A 27,553-nucleotide genomic window follows, 5' to 3' on the forward strand; every position below is an offset into this window, starting at 1 on the left:
GTATACCTAAAGAAGCCAAGCCAGGAGTAGGACCCTGGGTAAGATGATCAATCCTTATTTAGAAAGACAAATAGGATGGACATTTGAAGAGGGAAAAACAGGTAACAGGACAGGAACCTACCACAGAGGGCCTCTGAAAGACTCTATTCAGCAGGGTTTTCAAAGCAAAGACTCATGACCAAACCTTTGGCAGAGTACAGGGAATCATAAGAAAGAAGGGGAGTTAGTCTGATGGGGAAAGGATAGGAGTTCCACAAGGACCAAATATATCTGGGCACAGGGTCTTTTCTGAGACTGACATTCAACCAAGGACCATGTATGGATATAACCTAGAACCTCCACTCAGATGTAGCCTGTGGTAGCTCAGTAACCAATTGGTTTCCCAAAGTGAGGGGAACAGGGACTATTTCTAACAGGAACTCAATGACTGGCTCTTTGGTCTCCCCACCCCCGAAGGGAGGAGCAGTCCTGTTAGGCCACAGAGGAGGGCTTTGCAGCCAGTCCTGAAGATACCTGATAAAACAGGATCAGATGAATGGGGAGGAGGTCCCCCATCAGTGGACTTGGAAAGGGGCATGGTGGAGATGAGGGAGGGAGGGAGGGACTGGGAGGGAATGAGGGATCGGGACACGGCTGGGATACAGAGTTAATAAAATGTAACTGATAAAAAAAAATAACTAAAAAATAAAAAATAAAACAGATGCTGAGACTCAAAGCCAAATTTAGGCAGAATGCTGGGAATCTTATGAAAGAAGTGGGTAATATAAAGACCTGGAAGGAACAGGAACTCCACACGGACAGCAACAGAACCAAAAATTCTGGGCAAATGGGTCTGACGCTGATAATCCAACCAAGGGCCCTGCATGAAGATAACTTAGAACTGCTGGACAAATGTAGCCCATGGCAGCTCAGTGCCCAAGTGGGCTCCTTAGTAATGGCAAAAAGCACTGTCTCTGACATGAACTCAGTGGCTGGCTCTTTGGTCACCTCCTCCTGAGGGGGCAGCAGCTTTACCAGGCCACAGAGGAAGACAATGCAGCCAGTCCTGATGAGACCTGATAGGCTAGGATCAGATGGAAGAAGAGGAGGACCTCCCTTATCAGTGGACTAGAGGAGGAGCATGGGAGGAGATTAGGGAGAGAGGGTGGGTTTGGAAGAGAATAAAGGAGGGGCTACAAAGTGATCTAATTAATAAAAATAAATAAATAAAATTTTAAAAATAAGGAAATAATTTTTAGAAGACTCTACCTAGCATGTATAAAAGCAGATAATGAGACTCATAAACAAAATTTGGGCAGAGAAACACTTAAAGAAATGCTCAACCTCATTAGCCATTAGGGAAATGCAAATCAAAATGACCCTGAGATTTCACCTTACACCCATCAGAATGGGCAAGATCAAAAACTCAAGTGACAACACATGCTGGAGAGGTCGTGGAGAAAGGAGAACCCTCCTCCATTGCTGGTGGGAATGTAAACTGGTACAACCACTTTGGAAGTCAATCTGGCGCTTTCTCAGACAACTAGGAGTAGTGCTACCTCAAGACCCAGCTATACCACTCCTAGGTATATACCCAAAATTTGCTCAAGTACACAACAAGGACATGTGTTCAACCATGTTTGTAGCAGCTTTATTTGTAATAGCCAGAACCTGGAAACAACCCAGATGTCCATCAACGGAGGAATGGATACAGAAATTGTGGTATTTTTACACAATGGAATACTACTCAGCAATCAAAAAGGAGGAAATCATGAAATTTGCTGGCAAATGGTGGGATCTAGAAAAGATCATTCTGAGTGAAGTATCCCAGAAGGAGAAAGACAAACAAGGTATATACTCGCTTATATAGACCTATAAGATATGATAAACATAATGAAATCTACACACCTAAAGAAGATAATCAAGAAAGCGGACACGGGTAAAGATGATCAATCCTCATTTAGAAAGACATAATGGGATGTGCATTGAACGTATGACAGGAGTCTACCACAGAAGGCATCTGAAAGACTCTTAACTACCAGTGTTTTCAAAGCAGATACTAAGACTTATAAGCAAACCCTCGGCAGAGTGCAGGGAATCATATGAAAGAAGGGGAGTTAGTATGATATGGAAAGGATAAGAGCTCTCCAAGGACCAAATATATCCTGGCACAGGGTCTTTTCTGAAACTGACACTCAACCAAGGACCATCTATGAATATAACCTAGAACTTCTGCTCGGATGTGGCCCATGGTAGCTCAGTAACCAAGTAGTTTCCCAAAGTAAGGGGAACAAGGACTATTTCTAACAGGATCTTAAGGGCAGGCTCTTTGACCTCCCCACCCCCCAGGGGAGGAGCAGTCCTGTTAGGCCACAGAGGAGGACTTTGCAGCCAGCCCTGAAGATACCTGATAAAACAGGGTCAAATGAAAGGGGAGGAGGTCCTCCCCTATCAGTGGACGTGGAAAGGGGCAGGGAGGAGACCAGGGAGGGAGTGTGGGGTTGGAGAGGGAATGAGGGAGCGGGATACAGCTGGGACACAGAGTTAACAAAATGTAACTAATAAGAAAAATAAAATTTAAAAAAAAGTGAAAAAAAAAATAAAGCCGTGATACAGGAAGGCACTTGACATCAAACTCTGTCCTCTGTATATTTGTGTACACATGTGCATCCTTCCAAACCTGTGCACACATGTGCCACACATATACTACATGCACACACACACACACACACACACACACACACCTCACATAATTTAGCCTGGCTGTGGTTACGTATACCTGCAGTCCCAACACTGAGAGCTTGAGACAGTAGGATCATAATTTTAAGCGACCTCTTGATACCCCGTCTCAAAAAAATTTTTAAGTGAAGTTTCAGCAAAGGTCTCTCCTTTGTGTTATTTAATTTGTTTAGCATTAGGTACTGTCTTACTATCATATTTTTTGTGAGTAGCACACAATTGGGTCTTTAAAAGTACTTGTGCTCTTGGGGAGGCACAAGCAAGAAGATCTCTGTGAGTTCAAGGCTACCCTGGTCTACAATTTGAGTACAGAACAGCCAAGGCTGCACATGGAGAAACCCTCTCTCAAAAACCAAAAAGAGAAATAAATAAGTAGATAAATAAATAATACTTATTCAGTGAAAGAGAAACACCTTATGGATGAAACTTTTATGTAATTGTATGTAAACTTCCTTCACTCAGTCACATTTTAGCCTAAATTTGAAGGCGGATATATTGCAGATTTATTACAAATGGAATTCTTTCCCTCGGAATCATAGAACTGTTCTTCATTCAAATGTTGTTGGATAGTCTATAAATGTTGCATTTTGTGAACTTCTGTCTTATATTGGGCCCTTCAATGTTTTTCTCCCTGGCTACCATTAAATATTATTTTTAAATAATTTAGGAAATAATCTAGTAAAATTTAAATGTAAATTTGTATTAAAATGTTGGGAATTGAGTTGATAGCACACAGGTAGCTCACCAATCAAAGTATTATTAGAAGCATGATTATTGATAAGGAGGTCATTCTTATTCAAAGGATTTTATGAAAACATGACTGTCTACTCCAGTAAAATCATATATATATATGTATATATGTAAAATCATATATATATATTTCAGTTGATAACGTGTTCAAATACTCCATGATATTTAGAATTCTTGAAGTATAAACATAGAAAGAAAATGTTTAATAAAGAAAATCCATGCATTGACACTTTAAAAAATCCTCAGTAACTGCAATTTAGATTGAAAAAACATCTATGAAAAGAGATAGGACGATACTAAGAGGCAGTCTGAAGATATACTTTTAAGGAGGGTATCTATTCAGGCTTATGAGCTATATCTTTAAGTGTTTTAAGTCATTATAGTCTTTTGCACTTTCCCCATCTTTATGACCATTCCTGGACAGCAATGTCCGGTATTCAAAATAAGATATTTTGAGGCTCTGTAAAATCATCAGAATCCAAGATATGAACCATTTTAGGCAGCTGACTGCTTTCTTTTCACAAACAGGAAAGATAAGCTGAGCATGGTGACCCATGCTTGTGATTCCTGAGTTTGGGTGTTGGCAACAGAAACATCACAAGCTCAGGGTCATCTTTGGCTATATAATGAGTTCCTGCCCATCCAGGGCTACATGAAACTCTATCACAAAACATAAAAGTAACGACAGACAGAGTCAAGTTCCTGGAATATTTTAAAAACTGTTTCAAAAGAGGAAAATAAGTATTTTAAGTATTTAGTAGCTTTCAGCTAATGTCAGCTTTGAAAATGACTTCCATAACTATAATTTGAATGCGTTAATGGACAACTGACCTGTCAAGAGAATCAAGGCTCTTTTCTTCAAACTTATGATGTCTTGATTTGACGGCACATGACATCTATTCCATGTTGAAATAACAAAACATTTTAACACACTTTTCTTATTTTTCTCCCAATTTTTCTAATTTCCCACCAAAGAAACAGGTAAAAAGGAAATGATGTTGCTTTAAGTCAGAGATCATAAAAGGTGGAGAAGGAAGGGAAACAAGAAAGGAGAAAAAAGGAAGAGAGAGGCACAAAAGGACAGGAGAAATCCCCTATTTAGGCAAACTGTTCATTTTTTAAATAATTTAGCTCCAATATTACTGTGTTTGAAACCAAACTAAATTGGAAATGTAGTGAACAAGTCACATCCTACAATGTGTCTGTGTGGGTGGTGGGTAATAGAGAAAGGCTCTTCTGCCTAAGAGAGAATTAATTATTCCATTTTATGATACTCTCTGGTTTAAACTGCTCTGCTTTCCACAAAATGCAAAAGCAGAACTGTGATGAGTGATGCTTCAGGGAAATCCTAACTCTCCCTATTAAACTTGCTCTTCCTTCTTCTCAGCTACCCTTCATCATCTGCTTCCTCTTCTGTTTTCCAAAACCCTCAATAGGCTTCAAGTCCTAGAATCATCCCCATCAGCCATTTCTGAGGCTCTGCAACTTCAGGAAGATGAGGCTGACCTTCATGACTGAGTTCCATGAGTTCTTTGGAGCTAAGCTAGATCCCCTTTGTTTCTTCTTCAGTGTCTTAGTCCAGTCTTTTTCACAAGACAGGTGCTTAACTGTCAAATTATTTCTTTGATCAAAGAGAAAGAAATGTAATTCAATAGTTTTCCTATTGATTTACAGTTGCCTGAAAGATCTGTGTTAGTTTTGGTGCCCAGTGATGAACTTTACTGTAGATTTGCGATATTTTGATATACTTTATCAATTTTTAAAAGAACATCCTGAATCCCTACTATGTCAGACTTACTCTTCAGGCACTTTGTAATGACCTTATTGGAAAAATGATTTCTTGTAAGTCAATTCAAATTTTTTTTGGAGGAATGTAGCTTTATAAATAGAAATAAAGCCAGGCATGGTGGTGCATGCCTGTAATCCCAGCACTCAGGGAGGCAGAGGCAGGTGGATCACTGTGAGTTCAATGCCAGCCTGGTCTACAAAGTGACTCCAGGACACAGCCAAGGATACACAGAGAAACCCAGTCTCAAAAAACCAAAAAATAAAATAAAAGATAAAAATAGTGCAGGTCAGCATGGGAATAATCTGATTCTGTATCTGAGTTGCTTTTCTTTTCTCCTCCTCCTCCTCCTCTTCTTCTTTTCAGTTTGTTAAGCTCCTAGATGGTTTTCATTTAGACATGTTATTGTGTTGTGAGCGTACCAGTATTGAGAACTGGAGATCTCAGTTTAAAAATGGTTTCCACTGATACTCACAATTGTCATTTATACAAAAATAACGGCATATTGTACCTCATACATCCAGTACAATTATTTTTCAGTCTAAATGAAAGTAAAGAAGAAATGAACTAAGTGCAACTGCAACTAATCTTAATATAAAATGAAAAAATAAAAGAAGTATGTGCAACTTGATGAATGGGTATTGATAATTTCTTCACTATGTGAAAGAGAGTAACTGAGAATGTAGCTCAGTGATAGCATGTTTAAGGTTTTTGTTTTTACCCAGCACTGTGGGGAGGAGGAATGTAGCATTTGTGTGTGTTATGCATATATAAATATGTCCATGTATGTACATGCAGAGCAGGACTTTGGATGTCTTCTAGTTCTCTTTGCCTTATTGCCTGGAGACAGAGTTTCTTCTTGAACCAGAAACTGGTGGTTTCACCTAGTCTGGCCAGCTAGGGAACTCTCAGGATCCTTGTGTCACCAAGGTTACAGATGAACTTTGTATCCAGTGCTTGCTTTGAGGGTTAGGAATCTGCTGATCCTCAGTTTGAGATTATCCATATTGAGGCACTGTAGTCAGCATTGGGCTATTTGTTTTGAGGTGAAAGCATTTTCTTGCTTTTACCTCATATTTTCCAGATAAATGTCTCTGGGGGGTGAAGAAAAGGAATAATGTTTTCAAATGACTCGGGCTTCTGCAGCCAGTGAAGGTATGCATTTAAGGAGAACTGGGAGGGTTTTTCAACTTCCATTCAGGTCATTAGCAAACATTCAGAAAAACACTCTGGCAATGCTTGTAGAGCAAACATACTCACGTTGGAATCAGAGCTCTCATGTACTTACTGGCCATTATAACTAATAGCTCTATTTTTGTAATTAGAAAATGAATTTATTTCCTAGTAATTCTGAGGAGCCCAATCATTCATTTAGTGAATTACATCAGCTTCCATGTACATTACTGCTAGCACTATAAACAATATCAGAGTCATGGAGTAAAAATGTACAGCTCTTCACTGTGGCCTTTTAGAAGTAGAATTATCAGTAAACAGGCAAATGCTTGATAAAGAGCTAAATCTATTGTTTGATAAATAGAACAATATTCCCTGAGCACAGAGGTTCATAGAAGTATAGTGTCGGCCTACCTTTATGCGAGCACTTGCTGTAAATGTATGCTCTCTTGCTGTATCCCACACCTCCTGAGGAAGACATAAGGAGTAGGCTTGGCTTACTATTTTCAAGAAAACCTACTAGTGGTTCTGATGAACACTAATATTTGAAAAGCTTTAGTTTAGAGAAAGCAGTAAAAACTCAAGATGAGGTTTCAATGTTGCAAAACCTTTACGGATGTCTGTTGTTCTGCCCAGTGCTTTTATTCCTCCCAGTTTGTTCAAATGTGGGAGAAAGTGGTATCTGGTTCACAAAATTCCTTTACCATCGAAAAGCCTGGTATATTTCTCCCTATAAAAGCATAAAAATGCTGCTCATGAGGGAAGGCTCTGAGACGTTCTTCATCTAAGACAGTAGTTTATAGCTTCATATCCTGATATTTCTTAAACTTTTTGGACCACAGAATTTTATTTTTGAGGATCACGTAGAATCTTATGGAATGTTTCATAGGTGATTAGCCAAGATGCATATTTTCAGATAAAAGTGTGAAACTGAAATGAAATAAAATTACTCTAGCTTCCCTACACAAAACTAAACTCCAAGGGGATCAAAGACCTCAACAAAAAAACCAGACACACTACATCTGCAAGAAGAAAAAGTAGGGAAGAAACTTGAACTTATTGGCACAGGAGACAACAGCACAGGCTCTAAGATCAACAATCAATAAATGGGACCTCATGAAACTGAATAGCTTCTGTAAAGGACACTGTTGTCAGAACAAAATGACAGCCTACAGACTGGGAAAGGATCTTTACCAACCCTATATCTGACAAAGGACTAATATCCAAAATATATGAAGAGCTCAAGAAGTTAAACACTGACAAATCAAGTAATCCAATTAAAAAATAGGGTACAAAGCTAAACAGAGAGTTCTCAATAAAGGACTATAGAATAGCAGAGAAACATTAAAGAAATGCCCAACATCCTTACTCATCAGGGAAAAGCAAATCAAAATGACATTGAGATTTCACCTGACACCCATCAGAATGGCTAAGAGCAAAAACTCAGGTGACAACACATGCTTTAGAGGATGTGGAGAAAGGGGAACCCTTTTCCATTGCTGGTGGGAATGTAAACTTGTACAAACACTTTGGAAATCAATCTGGCACTTTCTCAGACAATTAGGAATAGTGCTACCTCAAGATCCAGCTATACCACTCCTAGGCATATACCCAAAATATGCTCAAGTAAACAACAAGGACATTTGATCAACCATTTTTATAGCAGCTTTATTTGTAATAGGAGAAACTGGAAACCACCAGATGACTCTCGGTTGAGGGATGGATACAGAAATTGTGGTACATTTTCATACTGGAATACTACTCAGCAATTAAAACCAAGGACATCATGAAATTTGCAGGCAAATGGTGGGACCTGGAAAAGATCATCCTGAGTGAGGTATCTCAGAATAAAAAAGACACACAGGGTATATACTCACTCAAATGGATATTAGACATATAATATAGGATAAACATACTAAAATCTGTATACTTAAAGAAACTAGTCAAGGAAGACTCTTGCTAAGTTGCTTAATCCTCATTTAGAAAGGCAAAGAGGATGGACATCAGAAGAAGGAGATAACAGGGAACAGGACAGAAGCCTACCACAGAGGGCCTCTGAAGGGCTCTACCCTGCAGGGTATCAAGGAGGATGCTGAGACTTATAGCCAAACTTTGAACAGAGTGAAAGGAATCTTATGAAAGAAGTGGGTAAGACCTGGAGAGGACAGGAGCATCAAGGAGAAAAACAGAACCAAAAATTCTGGGCCCAGGGGTCTTTTCTAAAACTGATACTCCAACCAATGACCATTCATGGAGATAACTAGAACCCCTGCACAGATGTAGCCCATGGCAGTTCAGTGTCCAGGTAGGTGCCATAGTAATGAGAACAGGGACGCGGGAGGGGACTACAACTGGGAAAATGAATAAATTGTGATTAATAAAAATAAATTAATTAAAATCATTACTGTAGCTATGTATCTTTTATAATGCTTTGGAAAGGTTAGTGAATTTCTGTACCTCCAAAGCTCTATTGTGTAATTATAAAACTTTATAAGCAGCAAATATGAAGACAAAATTCGTGTTCATATTTGTCTGTTTGCATATGATAATATATACATGTATGCAAATATCAATTATGTGTATATAAGTATTTTTGCAATTTTACATTGATATGAGTCAGTATTAGTTTCCAAAATATTGGCTTGCTGGAAAAAATGGAAAAAGAACTGAATCTTTTATAACTAGATTAAAAATGAGACTGAAATTTTATTTTAACCTCTTTGTATAATATTTAAAAATCCCTTTGCTGTACATAATCATTGGTATTGTACCAGTTATCGTCTTCTTTTACAATATGTTTGGCTAGCTCAAAGGTTTTTATTTGGGACTCTCAAACATGTATGTAACATATCTTGATCAATCTGTCCCCGTTTCTTCCCCTCCGATCCCTTCCTTATGCCATCAAAATTACCTCCAATTTAATTTGTTGTTTTTATTTGCTATTATAGAATCTGTTCATTGCTTTTTCCTTTTCCTTAACCATAAACCACTAATGACTTGACTGATTTTGTTATCTTTTTAATAAACATTATAAATAAAATATAATACTGATCACAAAAATGTTTGAAAAACTGTCAGTCAAAAAGAACTATGTTCCATGCTTTTGTGTAGAATAAAGATGATTTTGATATATTTTGTTAGGATTCTAATATGAATTTCTGTTATGCTGATTTTCAGAATTGTTGTTTTGTTTGCTGAGTGCTGGGACTAGAACCTGGAGCCTTTGGTATGCTGGCAAGGGCTCTAGGATTGAGAAGCACTCTTGCTTTTGTTACCAGTAAATCACAATTGTAGGGTGCTTGTACTACTAAGAGAATTACTAATCTGTTAAATTCTAGTTTTTTGACAGTTCAAGAGGTTATTTGAAGTTATTTAGGAGAATAAGAGTAATCTTTGGCTCTGCATCCTTATCTTCTGCTCCTCTACCTACTAAAATGCTAAGATGTGGTAGCAGCAATTGCTTAACAGTAACATTGGGTTCTCATTTGAGAGATCTCATTTTTAGCATGTTAAATTTTTGTCTAAGTATATGATAACTTATTGTATTTATATAATCGAGAATTATGTAGATTATTATGCATTACTTCCAATGGAGCACTAATAATTTGTTAGATTATTTATAGTTAGTTATAATCAGGTATTTTAGTTTTATGGAAGAGCAATAATAAAATACATTTTTGCGTATTATAATATTTTATTTCCAAAATTTACAAAATTTTATCCAGTACCTATAGTCTTTCAAATAACCCATAAAGTATATGGGATTAGAAATTATTTGAAGAAAAAGTTAATTGACAGAATTTGAAGTACAATCTAGTGCACTTGGATTCCACTGTAGTGTTCTTTCCAGTAGAAACAGCATTCATACTGAAATGTATTCTTTTGGGGGAGGGGAACCATAGGAGTTTGTTTTATTTTTATTTTTATTTATTCATTTTACATCCTTGCCATAGACCTCTCCCTCCTTTCCTCCAGGTCCCACCTTCCCTCCCTGTTTTCTCTATTCCCATCCCCTACTTCTGAGAGAAGGGGAGGCCCCTCAACCCCAGCATATCAAGTCTCATCAAGACTGAGCACATCTTCTCCCTCTGTGGCCTGTTGAGGTAGCCCCATCAGGGGAAAGTGATCAAAAAGTGGGCATCAGAGTCCATGTCAGAGTCAGTCCCCCTTTTCCTTACTAGGGAACCCTCATTAGGACTGAGCTACCCATCTGTGTAGGGGGCCTAGGTCCAGTCTATACATGGTTGCTGTTTGGTGCTTCAGTCTCCACAGACTGCCCAGGCCCTGGTTAGTTGGCTCTGTTGGCCTTCTTGTAGAGCTCCTGTCCCCTGTGGGTCCTTCTATCTTTCCCCCACTCTTCCAAAAGGCTCCCTGTGCTCCACCCAATGATTGGCTGTTGGTCTCAGCTTTTGTTTCTATCCATTTCTTGATGTAGCCTTTCAAGGTATGCTAGGCTCCTGTGGTGATGAGGAGGCTCACCCAGTGAAGAGCTTACTATGCTAGCTTGAGGGCTGAACTCATCCTCTGACCCAAAGGATGGAAGGAGGAAAGGGACTTAAAGTTACCCTCTGACATTTGCATGCGTCTGCTGACATGCACTTGTGTGCCATGTAGCATACGCACAGAGAGAAGGGGGTCCCATCCTGCCTGCATACACAGATAGGAAGTGAAGAGGGAGTCCCACTATTCATATATACACACAAAAAGAACAGGAGATCCCACTATGCCTGTATACAACTGAGTATGAAGCGGACCCACCATGCCTGCATACAGACAGAGAGAAGGGGCACTCTTTCCATGACTACATACACACAGAAAGAAAGAGCAGGCCTGCCATACCTGACCATACAAAGAAAAGGGGGTCCCACCGTGCCTACATACACAGAGAAAAAGGGATAAACCCTGCCAGTCCCCCTCTCATATCTCTCACATCTGTCCAGAATAGTTCATGCTTCATATACCCTGAAAAATTCTCTGGAAATTCATGAGGCTGGTCCCAGTAAGGTGGCAGCAGCTCCTAGAAGGCATCTTCCTCCCACTGTCTGTCTTTGGATCTGTTAAGTCCTGTGATGGAAAAGCTTTTGATAAAGGTAAGCTGCCCATCTCATGGCAGCCAAGAAGAAAATAGAGCTAGCTAGCTAGATGATAGATAGATAGATAGATAGATAGATAGATAGATAGATAGATAGATAGATAGATAGAAAAAAGGGGAGAGACAGAAAACTAGAAAGAGAAAGAGAGATTGATTGATTGACTGAGCTCTCAAAATTGACGTGTAGTAAGCATTCTAAATGATCAGAATTGGACGTAATATCCTAAAGTTATGTCACCTCCCAGTAGAATTACTATCTGGGTATCAAGATTTCACACACGACATTTCCATGAATATTGCGGATCCAAACCAAAGTAATTAGTTATAAATGGCTGATTCACATAAAATGAATTTATGATTATAATTTTTTTCTGTCATACTGTCTTTAAAAGTATGTTTTATACTGAGTGTGTTCAGTCGTTCAGCCACTTCTCAGATGAGCTAGATTCTTTTCATCAGCAAATGTCTATAACATTTAACGTCTTCAAAGTTCTGGAAATGAACTAAATTATAAATTGAAGAGTTGATACGTGTCCATTAGGGAGGCATTGGCGCAATGTAGCCACAAAGTTCACAGAACTGAGCTTTTGGTGGGGAAGGTGAGGTGGTGTGCATATACTTTGAGTTGTCATTTACCTCTGTTCTCAGAGAAGTAGAACACTTGAGAAGAACAATCTGTACTGTTCTTTTCCAAACAAGGTTGAACTTTTGTTCTCTTTGGAGTTTTTTTCTCCAGTTTGTGATAATGTTGAACATACAGTACTCAAACACATGTGATCAAAAAGCCTTCTCCAGAATGAAAACACTGTTTAAAGTTCTTCCCTTAATGTGGCAATAATAGTCACAAAGTACTACTCGTTCTCTATTGTTTCTCTGTCAGTAGGGTCTTGCCGAACTGTTCCTTTTGCTAGGTCTTAGTGGATTGTGCTTAAGCTCCTTTCACCTAGCTCTTGAAAATGTAACATCATTTCTCCCAGATAAACTTGCGAAGGCCTGAAACTTCTGTTGAAAGAGGGTCATGGCCAGGCCATGGAAGAAGAAGTTGCAGGTGGTCCTGATGAGACTTGATAGGCTGGGGTCAGGTGGGAAGGGAGGCAGACTAAGGTAGGAAGCTAAGGTAGGAAGTTTGAGTTTGAGTCAGATATGGATATATATGAATCCAGACTGGGCTACATGGTAAGACACTGAGTCAATTTGCCAAAATTAAACCAGTTCACACCACCTTATAAATCCTTCAAATGACTTTTTGCTGTGATGGGGTCAGTGGAAAACCTAAATGTGTGTTATCCATAGTTGCATGGCAAATAATTTAAGCTAAAACAGTATGTACAACTTTCCACCAGCACACTTATAAATAGTATGAACTGCTTGACACTTCAGCGCGTATCTGTACCTGTCCTTAGAGAATCTAGTATGTAATATACTCACTTCAAAACATGAAATAGTATAAGACAAGAAAATGCTCCAATTACCATTAGGAGAAAAATCCATGTGAAAGACATGCATACTGATGTTTTTATATTACCTAGCTTATTTTATTTTATTGGATTTGTAAAATAGTTTCTGAAATGGAATTTCACTTGCATAAACAAACTAATTTTTTTCAAAGACCCATTTTTTCAATTATATGTTGATTGACAAAGAAGACACAATGTAGCTAGGGTAGATTCCTTTCATTTTGTTGTTTCTTACCAAGTAAAGTATGGTTTACACTGCACTGTGGTGTGGTAACACCCTTCTGTGCTGAGTGTAAAGTTTTCACCTTGTAAAAAGCACCACCTCCTTCCAAGTACATCAGTCTTCTTCCAGACCTTGAAGTTGACTCTGGGAGTAAAGTTTATAGATTTTAACACAACTAATTAATTCTCTCTGTTCTTTGCTTAATGTTTTTCCTTGTTTGAGATTTGGAGACAGGCATCGTTGGCAATGATCATATTTAAATTTCTTCTCTGTAAGGGCATGAGACATTTATGGTTGAAGGACTGATTTATTTGAAAACATAAAACCTTCCTTAATCTCAGTATTTTACTTAAACTGATATATGTTCTAGTTACAGTGTTTGTAGATGGCCTTGTTTAGGTCTTTGACTAGTAGAAACTTTCATCATTGTCAAATACTAACAGCTCACCAAAAGCAGAAGGCGAATTTAATGAGATTGCCATACTTTCTGCACCAGTCTTGAAGAAGATCATGTAAAAACACATTTTAAAAAATTACAGTAGCAGTTTCATTTAGAAATTTTTGTTGATTCAGTTTATATCTCTGAGAAACATATCTCTGGATTTAGAGGAAAGTTAGTGGATGTTAAGGCAAGACAGAATCAGCTGTTTTTATATCTACAGAACATAGCAAGCAACTGACCTAAGTTTTAGATGGATTTCAGATACATTTTGCTGAAAATACCACTTCACATAAATATAGTACATATGGAATGTGGAGTTTTATTTTAGAGTTTGTATAACACTCTAAACTAGATACTAGATCTTACAGTTTTAAGTAAATTTTAAATAATGGACTTAAATTTTATAGATGTCAATAAATATATATGAAATGACTAACAAAATGTGCTATAGTACATGTTGCCAAGTATTTTAGAGGTGGTCCATGTCACCAAGTAATACCTCCTGCTTGGAAATTACATTTTGTTATTAGTTGTTGCATGGATGATAGGAGTGTGAGGAGAATGCTTATTTTAGCTTATTTTAATGCAAATACATTTGTCTCTTTTCAGGTTTGTAACATGATCTCACACTTGCAAACTTAACAAACACCTGTAAACGTTTTGATACTATGCTCTTAAAATTCTTTATCTGAAGGAATGTTTACCTTTAGCACAAGAGAAACTGATTGCTATCTTAATGTCCCTAATTTTAAAATGCACTAGCAAGTCCATAATTGTATGTGCCCATTAAACAACTTTTCTATGGATGGATAGGTGGCTGGATTTTGAGGCATAATTATCAAACTTATTAGCAACACACTGAAGTCTTGCAAAAAGCTAATTTGTTTAAATCTGAACAGTAATTAGCATTTTCTCATCTTGTGTTCTTCTTACATGTTTGAAAGCTATTTCTCTAAATTAAATCCTTGTTTGAAAGTTGTATTTCACATAGAGGCAGGAAATTTCATTTTGCTAAATGGAAACCCCAAAGTTTAAGCATAGCACATAACTAAACCCCATAGGAATCAAGAGACTTGCCAAATACCTTCCTTCTTCATGAATTTCAGTACAGTTAAAACTCACTTGAGACCCTTAAGTCATGGAAAACCTGGAGTAACTGGCTTGCTTCCAGAGGAAAGAATTCACAGTGTAGGAAAGCCAGTTTGACATAGGTGGCTCACAGTTCTGATTTGAAAAGTTGCCCGAGGAAGCCTTCACAACAAAAGAAAGCCACAGCAGGCATGGCGGAATTCCTGATAAAGCTAGGAGAGGCTTGGGAAAATGATAGGGGGATGTTGTTTTGTAGCAATCATAGTAAAACATTTCTATCTTATTGGCTTTGAGGAGAGCCAGTCTAGGCAGAAACAAAACAAAACAAAAAAAAACAAAACAAAAAAAACTGAACCAAACTAAAACAACAACAACAACAAAATGAAACAAACAAAAACTATCACAAAGGAAAATCCCTTTTTCAATTTAGGACAGAAATAAAAATAAAAGCAAAAACAAAACAGCCTACACAATGCCATGAATTCTAGTTTCATCTTCAGGCTGTTTATCTGTAGCATTAAGAAGATGAATTTGATTAGTGTTTTCATGAGGCATTCTAAAGAGCAATGGTAGTGGGCATTTGATATAATGTGGTAGTTTTTATTAATTAAACAATGTTGTAAAATGCTAACTGAGCAAGAGTGAGCAGATTACTGTAGGCCGTATAGGACTTTTGTATATTTTTCTCTCCGAGAAAGGCATATATTATGCCTTTTCTATAAACTATTTGATCAAGACTTCTTTTTTTTATGATCCTGTCTTGGAACTACTGGTCTGTAGTACACATCCTGGCAAATGCTAGACTAAATAATTTTCAAGGGTCTTTCTAGTTTTCTCATTAAATGCTTCTGTTACATGCCCATCAATAAAGAAAGTTCCCCAGCATAGTATAACTTCACTCATTTAGAATTTACTAATTCTGGATCTTTGATAATTTCACTCAAAAAGTCTATATTAATAACGAATAAAATAAATTCAGGACCGTGACTAGAAAATGATTCTTAAATTGATTGTCACTTCAGTAATGTGAGCTTACCATTTTCTGGAATATATTATTTTGTTTGTTAGAATTTGTCATGACCTTGACTTTTCCTTGGTTTTCATTTTATTTTTATTTTATGTATATGGCTGTTTTGCTTGTATGTACGTCTGTGCATCAGATGCATGCAATGTCTGTGGAGGCCAGAAGAGGGCGTTGGATTCTGGGACTGAAATTACAGGTGGTTGTGAATCACCATGTGGGGTGCAGGTATGGAATCTGGGCCCTCTAGAGGAACAGCCATGGCTCCTAACCACTGAGCCACCTCTCCAGCTCAATTTTTTTTAATGATTCTTTTTTTTTTAAATGTTCATTAGTGTTTTGCCTTCATTTATGTTTGTGTGAGGGTGTCAGATCCTCTGGAACCGGAGTTATTACAGACTGTTATGAGCTGCTATGTGGGTGCTGGGAGTTGAGCCTGGGTTTTCGAAAGAGCAGCTTGTAGTCTTAACTTCGGAACCATCTCTCCAGTTCTTTTCATTGTTTTAATAGGAATAATCAATCATTGACTGAATTCCAATTTCGTGTTTTGTGTATGTACTTGCATAAATTTATGTGAGTATATATAGTTACATGACACTAGTCACTCATTGTTAATTGATGAGTTCTGCTTGAATTTGAGTATTCCACAGACAGGATTTAGAAAGAAAAAGTTAGCTTCCCTGTTTAACCTCTCCCTAGCCCATAACGTGAAAAACCATAAAAAAATAAAATAAAAGCCTTGTTTTCGTGCAGTATCGTGTGTGCTCAAAAATCTCTTGTATAAATTTGGAGTCAGGTTAGGAGTGTAGCTCAAAGGTAGAGCGCTCCACAGGAGGCCCAGATTCCTCCACTTGCTCCACAAATAGCCTGTCACGTCTCATGCGCCTTCTCATCCTAAACTAAAGAGGGAGCTCCAACAGGCATTGCAGTCACTTTAATATACAAATAAGTAAGTGTACAGTTTTGCCTCTGTGGCTTAGAAGGTGGAGTGGCTGAGAGAGAAAGTGATTGGTGTGAGGCTTGTGGTGGGAGGAGCTCTGGAGAGAACAAATTGCCTTCCCCAACAGCCAACTTCCTTCAGTTCCTCGCAGCTGTTCAGGTAAGCTGGAGCCTAGCATTCCTTCCGGGTAACTGGTGTACGGATCCTGGGTTGATGGGTCCCGTAAGACAGAGCTTCTCCGGCCCTTTTGGAAAGGGAGTAAAATGGGTTTGGGAGGTTTGACTTTATTTAGCTCATTTTACAGCCTAGAACAGATGTGGAGAAATTTACCAAATAAAATATTGAATGGAGCATACGTATATGTAGATTGTTTATCTAAAATTCAAACTAAATTAGGAGTCTTGTATTTTTATTTGATAAATTTAACATTCCCGGGTAGGATTCGAAGCATAAGCCTTAGCGGGGAAGAAATGGTACAAGCAGCTGGCGTTCTTTTTGTCCTGGCTTTCTAATTGCTGTAGTAGATGCTGAAGGGGGTGTCCAGACAAAGAAGGTAAAGGAGCTGAAGTGCAGTAGATTTCACTGCTGGGAAGAGACAGGTAGCCTTTTATATTGTTTCCTAACAAAGTCTATGTAGTATGTAACAGTTGTATGGCTGTGAGTGTATTTTGTTCCTTGTGGTAAGACACTAAGTTTTCCGTATTTAATGGCATTTTAAGTTCGCTGCCACCAGATGCCGAAAGCCAGATTCTTTGACTACTTACCATCAGAAGTGCTTCTGAATTTGATGATAGCTTGCCACCAATGTGTTTCTTTATATTGGGAGTTTAGTTTGATTTTGGCTATTTTAAAAATAGAAATGATTCATTCACAAGGAGTTTGTTATTGACTACGTATTCAGTTAATATTTTATCTAAAGTGAATAGAGGTATTCGATTAGAACAGGGGCAAAAATTTATGTTTAGTTGTGGGGAGGGGCAGCAGAAGTAGATTCTGGATATTGGTGAGGACAGCTTGCTTTGACTGTAGGTTTTTAACTGTTATTTACCATTTCAAAAATTTCAGTGAAAATATTCAAGCTCATTATTATTCGAAAATAAAAATCTTTAATGTGAACTAAATTGAACTTGGGTGGAATGTATTTCTTAAAAGTTGGTATATACAGTAGAGAGCCACAAAAAGGCACATGCTGTGATTTTCCTAAAGCCATGTATTCCACCTTTGTCTACATAGCTTAGGGGCATTTGACCTACAGCATACTCTGAGCAATTCTGGGTAGGGGTGGGGCAGGTAGAGAAGCACTTTGTTGTTAACTGACTCTAGAAATACAGAGTTCCCCTTGGGCAGGCCCAGGTGCTGATTAGATATGGATCATTGACTGGATTTTGTTGTTGCTCATACAGTGCAGGCCTATATTCTAGGGGATCTTGAGTCTCTTGGGATTAGAACTAGGCATCATGTCTGTGCGTAGTGAATTCATGTGACTTCTGGTTCAGTCATACTAAATTACTAGAATGTTTCAACCATGATGGTCATACATTCCTCAGAGTTCATAATCATAGCAGAAAACTTACTGACTAGCCATTTTGTAGACCTTGATAAAATAATAGTTTATTAAGAAAATTCAATTAAGAGTCGTCTCAGTCACGTGTTCACTATTGTCCTGTTTCTTGAGGAAGAAGGATCTCTTGAAAGAAAACAGAAAGGGGATAGAGGAGAAGGTTTAAATGTGATACTCTATAAAATTGTCCTCCCAGAGTTTACCAAACCTGTATGGCAACTACTCACCAGGCGCTCACCCCTGGGGGATTCAAAGATCAGAAAGATAGAATTCTTCTCTGAGATAGACTCCAAGTCTGGTAGAGGAGAGAGGCATGCAAACAATTAATTGATATATTTAGTAAATGCTAGGGCAGAGCTGAGTATACAGTTGGAGGCACAAAAGTGGAAGAGATGAGGGATCATGGGTTGGAGAGAAGACTTCAGGAACAAACTTTGCAAAAACAGTTATTTGAATAGACTCGATATTGGGTAGGGCGAATGTGTAAATTTGGGTTTTGTGCTTACTAAGCTGCTTGTGAATTAGGACAAATCCCTTCACCCGTTTGGCCTTCACTTTCTTTCTTTGTCAGATAGGGGTGCACAGGATGTTCCTTTAAGTCTAAAATGTTTCAGTTCTCAGAACCAAATTATCTTAGTGGGCTCTACTAGAACAACAGACAATTGCTGAACCTAATCCTCCCTTTATGCTTTGGAGGTCAAAAGATACAAAGCTCGCTTGAAGAAGATAGGCCAGAAAATTCTACTCTCTTCCCAGAGTCTTTCCTATTCAGATGTGATAGCTGTTTCATGATTGCCCTGAGAAATGGGGCTTTGGATTGTCTCAAGAAAACGGGATTCTAAAATAGTATAAAGAAAATATGTTGACGGTTTATGTTCTTTAAAACTTTCTTTTCCAGGTAGCTTACAGCATCTCAAATTAATAGTAAAGTTGGTAAGCAACATGTTAAGAATGATACATCAATACTGCTTGGTTTCAATAGGTCTGTGATGGTTGCAGGAAGACATCCTAGTGCCTGGGAAGTATAAATTCTCTATTTACTTCTGCATCCTCTGAGAAGCAGGGTCTATGAGCATACAGATGTTATAGTGTTACATCACAGATCAGGATTTTTTTTCCTTCACTTAAAACAGAAGAACTTCTTGAACAAATCATCTATGTGATGTGTTTAACGTTTATTTTTTTTAGCTGCTGATAGCACAGGTCAATAAGATTGTGTCTTTGAAAAGGTAATTCAGGTATAATTGTATTTGAGAGAGGTTATTTTCATCTACCACCATCCGTTACCCCAAACGTATATGAAGAAGCAAGTTATTCCGCAAACAGCTGTTTTTGTTAAAGATACAGTAACTGACAGAAGGTAGTTTTCAGCTTCCTACGGTCCTTTTCATATTTTGATAGATGGCAGGTCTTTCTCATGAACATAAAAAGTACTTTTCATAGGTTTTTTTTTTCCTACCAAGTGCATAGTGTTCTGTTAGCTGACAGAACTCTCATAACTCCCAAGACTTAGGTAGGATTTGAATCATTACAATGCTACTTTTCTTTCTCGGTTAAAGGCTTTCTATTCACTCGTGAAAGCCTAACGGTACAGAAAAGGCAATAGATTGAATTTTGGAGGTTTTATAAATGCTCTGCAAGTTTCTCCTTTGTCTGTTATCAACTTTTGGATGCGGATGTGATTCACAGATGTCATCAGCCATTCCTTGGCCCTGCTGCTTTTTGGTTGCATTTTCCAAGACAGAGGTGGGGGAAGAGGGAACTGGAAGATTCATCAGTGTGGGAGCACTTATTTCAGCAGAGAACTACTTTCCTTCTAGAATCATTGTGCTAGTTGCTTAGCTTAATGACATAATGACTAGCAAGTGAGAATGACATGTTTTTAAGGCCAAAAGAAAGTAGGAAAAGAGGGAGATTGAGGCAAGCATAAATGAGCTCACTCTTTAATCCCCTTATTTAAAAAAAAAAAGGTTTCTGTGCATGGTTAAGGGCTAAAGGACATTTATTTACATGTCTTGGCCAGCCTTAGCTGCAGTTTTTATTATAAAGTCTCTTAAGCCAAAGGATGTTGTCTCCTAACATTTGCGAAGTCCTTCAGGACATGATCTAATACTCACCGTATTAACACATGACAACTCTGACCCTCTCAGTCTAGATAAGAATATACAGGGCTTGAGACACCATTGACTTGGCTGCGGAAAATGAGGGGCTGTGTTTTCAGTACTGGGTTATTATGGATCTATTGTAGAAGTATATCCATGGGAACCTTTCTAATCTGTAGTCATTTTTTCCCAGAGGGCAGCAGCAGACTTTGGGGGAAGTCCCCTCCCCATCCACATCTTATCCTATCCATACATGCTTTATCAAAGTCGTTTTACTACTAAGAATGAAAAACAAGAGTAACCAAATGTCAAAAAATCTACATTTATATCCCCCATCAAACCGATTAAAATATTAAAGCCTGTAACTAAATTTGGGGTTCTTGCAGAATGAGTCTTCTCTAGAGGTTTATTGTCACCAAGTGTCCTGCATACAAACATATTACCCTGAGTTCTGAAGTGAGTTTTGAAAAATACATGAGAGTCTTGGTATTTCTTTGTACCGTTGTATTCCACAGATAACATAAATATTAAATTACATGGTCTCTTCATCTGTTGTTTTGATTTAAAAATGTAGATTTGTATTTTATAAACTTTCTGTGACACAGGCAGCTGTCTCCAGTAAGGTAGTATTGCTATGCATTTGCATTATTATAGAATTTAATTATGGATTCTGTCATTCAAAAAAGAATGCTTTATAAATCAAGTAAAATCTCATAACTAAAACGAATAAGATTTTTTTTTTTTACTTTCATGATGCCTCATATCCCATACTTTGGTTTTATGTAATTTTTAACACTGCAGATTTTTTTCTATTTCTGTGTACTGTTTTGCTTTGTAAAAAGAAAATCTCATTAGTTTCTGAAAAAAAAAAAGAAGTTTAAGGAAAGTTATTATTTGTAATGGACAATTATGTAAATTCATCAAGATATGTTAAAAAAATTTCTCTCTGGACTGGCAGAAAATCTGACAGATACACTGTGCTTCTTTTCTTCCTTTGTTCTTTCCATTTCTTATATTACAGTAAATATAAATGATGTTAAAATTCTATAATTTTAAGCAAATGCTAAGATTCCAATCAGTCCTCTTTCTTTCCCTTTAAAAGACACTCTGTTATTTGCAATTCTGAATAGAAAAAATGTATTTATATGTTTTTTTCTCTTTTGCAGAGGGGTTACAAATCATATTCCATAGTTGGATAATACTAATTGTCTTAAGTTATTTAGGCTTTGCAATGCTGGGCAATCCTTCTCAGCAGATGCCTGATTTCTTTTCCTCACTGCTGCTATGTGACTGCCCCAAACCATAGGAATTGATGCAATGTCCCTGAATGGGAGCATGCAGCAAGATGAAAGATAGGCAAGGGTCCAAAATAAGGTATTTGCACCTGGCTAGAATGCAGGAGCCCCAAATGCAGCTGCAGCTGCTGATGGAGAGGACTGCAATTCAGACGAGAGGTTAGAGATAGATCAAGACTTAAGATCTGGACAATTACAGGGCTGCTTGCAACTTTGGAACATTCCATTTCTCTGGGGAAATGAGATGAGAGAAGAACAGGATTTAGGTCTGAGCCTTGGGGAAATCTTTGCTGCTGGGGTCTGGAAAGAGCAGAAGTGTAATCAGGAACTGCCATGCCATGGTGGAAGTCACCAAATGTTATGCATCTTCTACACTGGATTTTTGAGCCAAATAACCTTAGTTTTGTTCCTGGAGGATGAAGGGTCTAGGCACTATAATCCTCATGACTGTGTTAGCCTTTACAGGAGATATAATAGATGTAAAACGATGTTTATGGTTTTCAAGGAAGAGACCCCTGAGATTGGATTTTAATGTGGGTAAAAATCATCTTACAGACCTTATTTGAGTTGAAATTGTATAGTTTTTCCTAAGCTATTTGTGTGAGTTCAGGAGAATCAGCTTAATAACATTTCTAACTTTTATTTATAATTGCTTCTTTTTCCAGAAGTTATGAACAAAATTTAAATATATTTGAAGTGAGGTTATTATTAGATTTTATAAATTATTTTAATTTGATTAGAAATAAATTTACCAGTGGAAGAAACAAAAGAGCAAATGATAGAAAACAGTAAGTGTACTTTCAATTTTTCACACTGTGTTTTAGGTCATGCTCTACCTTATGAATATGTGCAATGGTCATGCAAGTAAATTTTATATACATCTATAGTGGAATTGTTAGTGAAGACTCTACAAGAAAAGAGCGGTTACAATGCATTCAAGTTTGCCTTATCTGCAGCTTGGTAAACATTTTGAAGCACATGCCATGTTTCTCAGTGAAATTGTAGGAATGACTTCATAGAAAGATACCGAAATAAGTTAATGTATTTATTATTTGTGCCTTGCATAGAAGTAAAACATGCATTGATGTGTAAAATGAAAACTCTTGCTTGGTGAACTAACTCTCTTTTCTCCTGGGAATTCAAGTGGCTTAGCAACTTACATTCTTAGTCCAAAATAAAAAGATTCTACTTTTTTTTCATTCTTCATCTTCCTCCTCTTTCATGCACTGTAAAAAAAAATCAACATCTGTGGGAAAATGTTTTACTTGCAGTTGCACTTATCTTAGAAAGATTAGGGTGGATTTAGTAAACCAAACAGGATAGCTGTTGGTTGCTTTCTGTCAGGTTCATAGTTGAATATAGTGGTAGGTCATATTAAGACCTTACAATAAACAACTTGTCCAGTGACACTCTTTGATACTACATAACCAGCAGCTGAGTCATGATTTAGGTGACATAAAAGGCATGTGGGATTTTGCTTTTGCTTTTTTTTTTTTTTTGAAACAGGCCCTACTGTGTAGCCTAAGTTAGCCTCAAACTCATGGCAGTCCTCCTGCCTCCATCTCCACAATACAGGGATTAAAGACATGAGCCACTATGCATGGTTCAGTGGAATTTAAATATTTTCTTCTTTGAAATGCTTAAACTATGAATTAAAAAGAAATGATTGGAATCCAAGCATACTTTAGTATCTAAAAAATCTAAGGACTTTGCAGCTGGAACCTCAAGAGCAACGTGACTGCCAGGCATACAGATTTTTTCTCAGATTCTTAAAACCTCATTGGATTTGAGGATATTTTTCACATCATAAGGCTTTGAAGAAAAAGAAAGCCTTGGAGCCTAGAATGTACCAGGTAGTAGAGTTCAGAAGTTATATTTTTGTTTGTGATTCCTAAATATCTTTCCTGAATTTCCTTAATTACTTATATATGTGGATCCACATCCCAGTCTTAAACTTATGACTTTTGCATCTCTTGTTGAAAGAATATTATTTAACTTCATAATTTCTACCTACATTGTATGACATACATTTCCTAATATTTATTTTATGTTCTAAACACAATATGATTTATTATCAAAGAAGAGCAAAACAGACTACTAAGAAAGTTCTGGAATAAGATCAACTAGGTTTATTTTTTTATTTTTTATTAATTACACTTTATTCACTTTGTATCCCCCCATAAGCCCCTCCCTCCTCCCCTCCCAACCCTACCCTCCCTCCCCCTTCTTCATGCATGCCCCTCCCAAAGTCCACTGATAGGGGAGGTCCTCTTCTCCTTCCTTTTGATCTTAGTCTATCAGATCACATCTGGAGTGGCTGCATTGTCATCTTCTGTGGCCTAGTAAGGCTGCTCCCCCCTCAGGGGGAGGTGAGAACTCTCTGTAGAGGAATATCGAATGGCAGAGAAACACTTATAGAAATGCTCAACCTCATTAGCCATTAGGGAAATGCAAATCAAAACGACCCTGAGATTTCACCTTACACACATCAGAATTATTTATTTTTTTTATAAATTACAGTTTGTTCACTTTGTATCCCAGCTGTACCCCCTCCCTTGTACCCTCTCAATCCCACGCTCTCTCCCTCACCTTCTCCCATGCCCCTCCTAAAGTCCACTGGTAGGGGAGGTCCTCCTCACCTTCCTTCTGACCCTAGCCTATCAGTTCTCATCAGGACTGTCTTCCTCTGTGGCATGGTAAGGCTGCTCCTCCATCATGGAGAGGTGATCAAAGATCCAGCCACTGAGTTCATGTCAGAGACAGTTCCTGTTCCAATTACTAGGGAACCCAGTTGAAGACTGTGCTACCTTAAGCTACATCTAAGCAGGGGCTCTAGGTTATCTCCATGCATGGTTCTTGGTTGGAGAATCAGTCTCAGAAAAGGCCCGTGGGCCCAGATTTTTTTGTTCTGTTGCTCTCCTTGTGGAGCTCCTGTCCCCTCCAGGTCTTTATATCTCCCCATTCTTTCATAAGTTTCCCTACATTCTGCCCTATGTTTGCCTATGAGTCTCAGCATCTGCTTTGATACTTTGCTGGGTAGAATCTTTCAGAGGTCCTCTGTAGTAGGCCCCTGTCCTATTCCCTGTTTTCTCCCTCATCCCATGTCCACCCCATATGCCTTTCTGAGTGAAGATTGATCATCTTATCCAGGGTCCTCCTTCTTGCTTAGCTTAATTAGGTGTACAGATTTTAGTATTTTTATATTATATGTCTAACAACCACTTATAAGTGAGTATATACCATGTGTGTCTTTCTTCTGGGATTCCTCACTCAGGATGATCTTTTCTAGGTCCCACCATTTTCATGATTTCCTTGTTTTAATTGCTGAGTAGTATTCCATTGTGTAAATGTTCCACAATTTCTGTATCCATTCCTCAGTTGAGGAACATCTGGGTTGTGTCCAGATTCTGGTTATTACAAATAAAGCTTCTATGAACATACTTGAGTAAATGTCTTTGTTGTATACTTGAGCCTCTTTTGGGTATATGCCTAGGAGTGTTATAGCTGGATCTGGAGGAAGCACTATTCCTAGTTGTCTGAGGAAGTGCCAGATTGCTTTCCAGAGTGGTTGTACAAGTTTACATTCCCGCCAACAGTGGAGGAAGGTTCCCCTTTCTCCACAACCTCTCCAGAGTTGTCACTTGAGTTTTTGATCTTAGCCATTCTGATGGGTGTAAGGTGAAATCTCAGGGTCGTTTTGCTTTGCATTTCCCTGATGACTAAGGATGTTGAGCATTTTTTTTAAGTGTTTCTGTGCCATTTGATATTCTTCTATTGAAAATTTTCTGTTTAGCTCTATACCCCATTTTTAATTAGATTACTTGATTTGTTGCTTTTTAATTTCTTGAGTTATTTATATATTCTGGATATTAGCCCTCTGTCACATATAGGGTTGGTGAAGACCCTTTCCCAATCTGGGGCCTATAGTTTTGTTCTAATGACAGTGTCCTTTCCTTTACAGAAGCTTTTCAGTTTCATGAGGTCCCATTTATTGATTGTTGCTCTTAGAGCCTGTGCTGTTGATGTTCGGTTCAGGAAGTTGTCTCCTGTACCAATGAGTTCTAGGCTCTTCCCCACTTTTTCTTCTAACCAATTTAGAGTATCTGGTTTTATGTTGAGGTCTGTGATCCACTTGGACTTTAGTTTGTGCAGCATGCTAAATATGGATCTATTTGCATTTTTCTACATGTAGACATCCAGTTAGACCAGCACCATTTGTTGAAGATGCTGTCTTTTTTCCATTGTATGGTTTTGGCTTCCTTGTCAAAAATCAAGTATCCATAGGTGTGTAGTTCTATTTTTGGGTCTTCTATTTGATTCCATCGATTCAATGCAGTTCTTTTTAAGTGGTTACATCCACATGTGCAAGGCACTTCATGTCTCCTAGTCTCAGTTTCTTCTGTTGGGAGATGAAGATGAGAAGAGGATCTATTTTACAGGGCTGTCAGGAAAAGAACATGGCTAGCCCTTGTGATTGTGGGCTCCTAAAAGCTCAGCATCTCAGAATTTTAGAAATACTAAATAAAATTTTGTCTAAATTTTACTACTAGGGTCGGTGCATTCGCGAGAACTGCAAGTACCTACACCCTCCGCCACACTTAAAGTCGCAGCTGGAAATTAATGGGAGAAACAATCTGATTCAACAGAAGACTGCCGCAGCCATGTTCGCCCAGCAGATGCAGCTTATGCTCCAAAATGCCCAGATGTCATCCCTTGTAAGTGCATGTGTGATATCCTAGCTGCTGTATGACTCTTCTAGTACAAGCTGCTCTTGCATACCAGCTCCATGTCTTTTGTCAAAGCCTATATGCTGACATTGAGATAACTGGGCAGGGCCTTTTTAAAGTGTGGTACTACAAGATTTAGGGCAGTGTTTTGTGTGCTGATTACCAATCCAGAGCTGTTCCTATGAAGAAAGCAATCACATGTGTTGGATTAAAAACCTGGCTGCATTTGTATAGGGTGTGAGTTTCTAAAAGTACATTAAATGAAAAGGAGCTTTGTAAAGATGAGGAGGAGATGAGCTTTGTGAAGTTTATTGCACAGAAACCTTTGACCTGTAGAACATTAATTCAAACAAAGTTTTATGTATTTGGTAATTTTGTTGTTTGTTGCTGTGTTGTTGGTTTTGAAGTGAAGCTGCATTATGGTCTCAAAACATGACATCCTCCTGCCTCAGCCTCTCAAACACTGGAATTTATAAGCATGTGCCACAATGCCTGGATTTGTGATTGCTTTTAAATAAACTTTCTTTTAAAATAATTTTAGATTTAGAAAAAGTTCAAAAGTATAAGAAAGAGTTATTGTTTTATTTTTTTAATTTTTGCCCAGTCTTCTTTCTTTTTTATTTTTTTGTGAGGTAAGAGGGATTTGAACATAGTAGGTAGGAGCTCTAGTTCTGGGCTGTACAGCTAACCTTAAAACTTGAGTTTTTATCAATGGGTGTAATGAAATCTAAGGGCTTGTGCATGCTCTACAAGCATACTACTACTGGGCTGTATTTCCCTTATACACAGATAGTATTTTTATTATATATACCCTATGTTTTATTCATATTTCATTAACCTTTTCCCTTTATGTGCTCTTTATTTCAGTGTCTAATCTAGAGTAGCATGATGCATTTATTTAATTGTTCATTTTCTGTCCTGTGGTCATTTCTGTCTGTTATCATTTCTCAGTTGTTTCATATTTCCTATGAGCTCTACCTTTAAGAAGTGCCCTATCTATTCATATTATGCTTTTAAGAATTAATCTTGTCCTGACACCTTAAAATATAAAGTTTTGTCTTTGTCAAGCACCTCATAGGAGAAATTGAAAATTGTCGCCACTCTGCTACGGTTTTTCGCATCTCCAATCTAACTCAGTGGTTTCTCATTCAAATTCCATCTAGCATGCTTCCTTTAA

General features: G+C 37.8%; 1 protein-coding gene across 12 annotated transcripts in view; it reads left to right on the forward strand.

Annotated features, from left to right (window-relative positions):
* Nucleotides 1–27,553, forward strand: part of Mbnl3 (muscleblind like splicing regulator 3) — a 118,353-nt gene that overhangs the window by 57,107 nt on the left and 33,693 nt on the right. For all 12 annotated transcript variants that reach the window (XM_060375614.1, XM_060375615.1, XM_060375616.1 and 9 more), the window contains one exon: nucleotides 26,200–26,364. In XM_060375614.1, the coding sequence (XP_060231597.1) occupies nucleotides 26,311–26,364 (54 nt within the window). In that variant the 5' untranslated portion in view covers nucleotides 26,200–26,310. The remainder of the gene's footprint in view (nucleotides 1–26,199; nucleotides 26,365–27,553) is intronic.

This window comes from Meriones unguiculatus, chromosome X, assembly GCF_030254825.1.
Source record: "Meriones unguiculatus strain TT.TT164.6M chromosome X, Bangor_MerUng_6.1, whole genome shotgun sequence".
In the NCBI taxonomy this organism is placed as follows: domain Eukaryota; kingdom Metazoa; phylum Chordata; class Mammalia; order Rodentia; family Muridae; genus Meriones; species Meriones unguiculatus.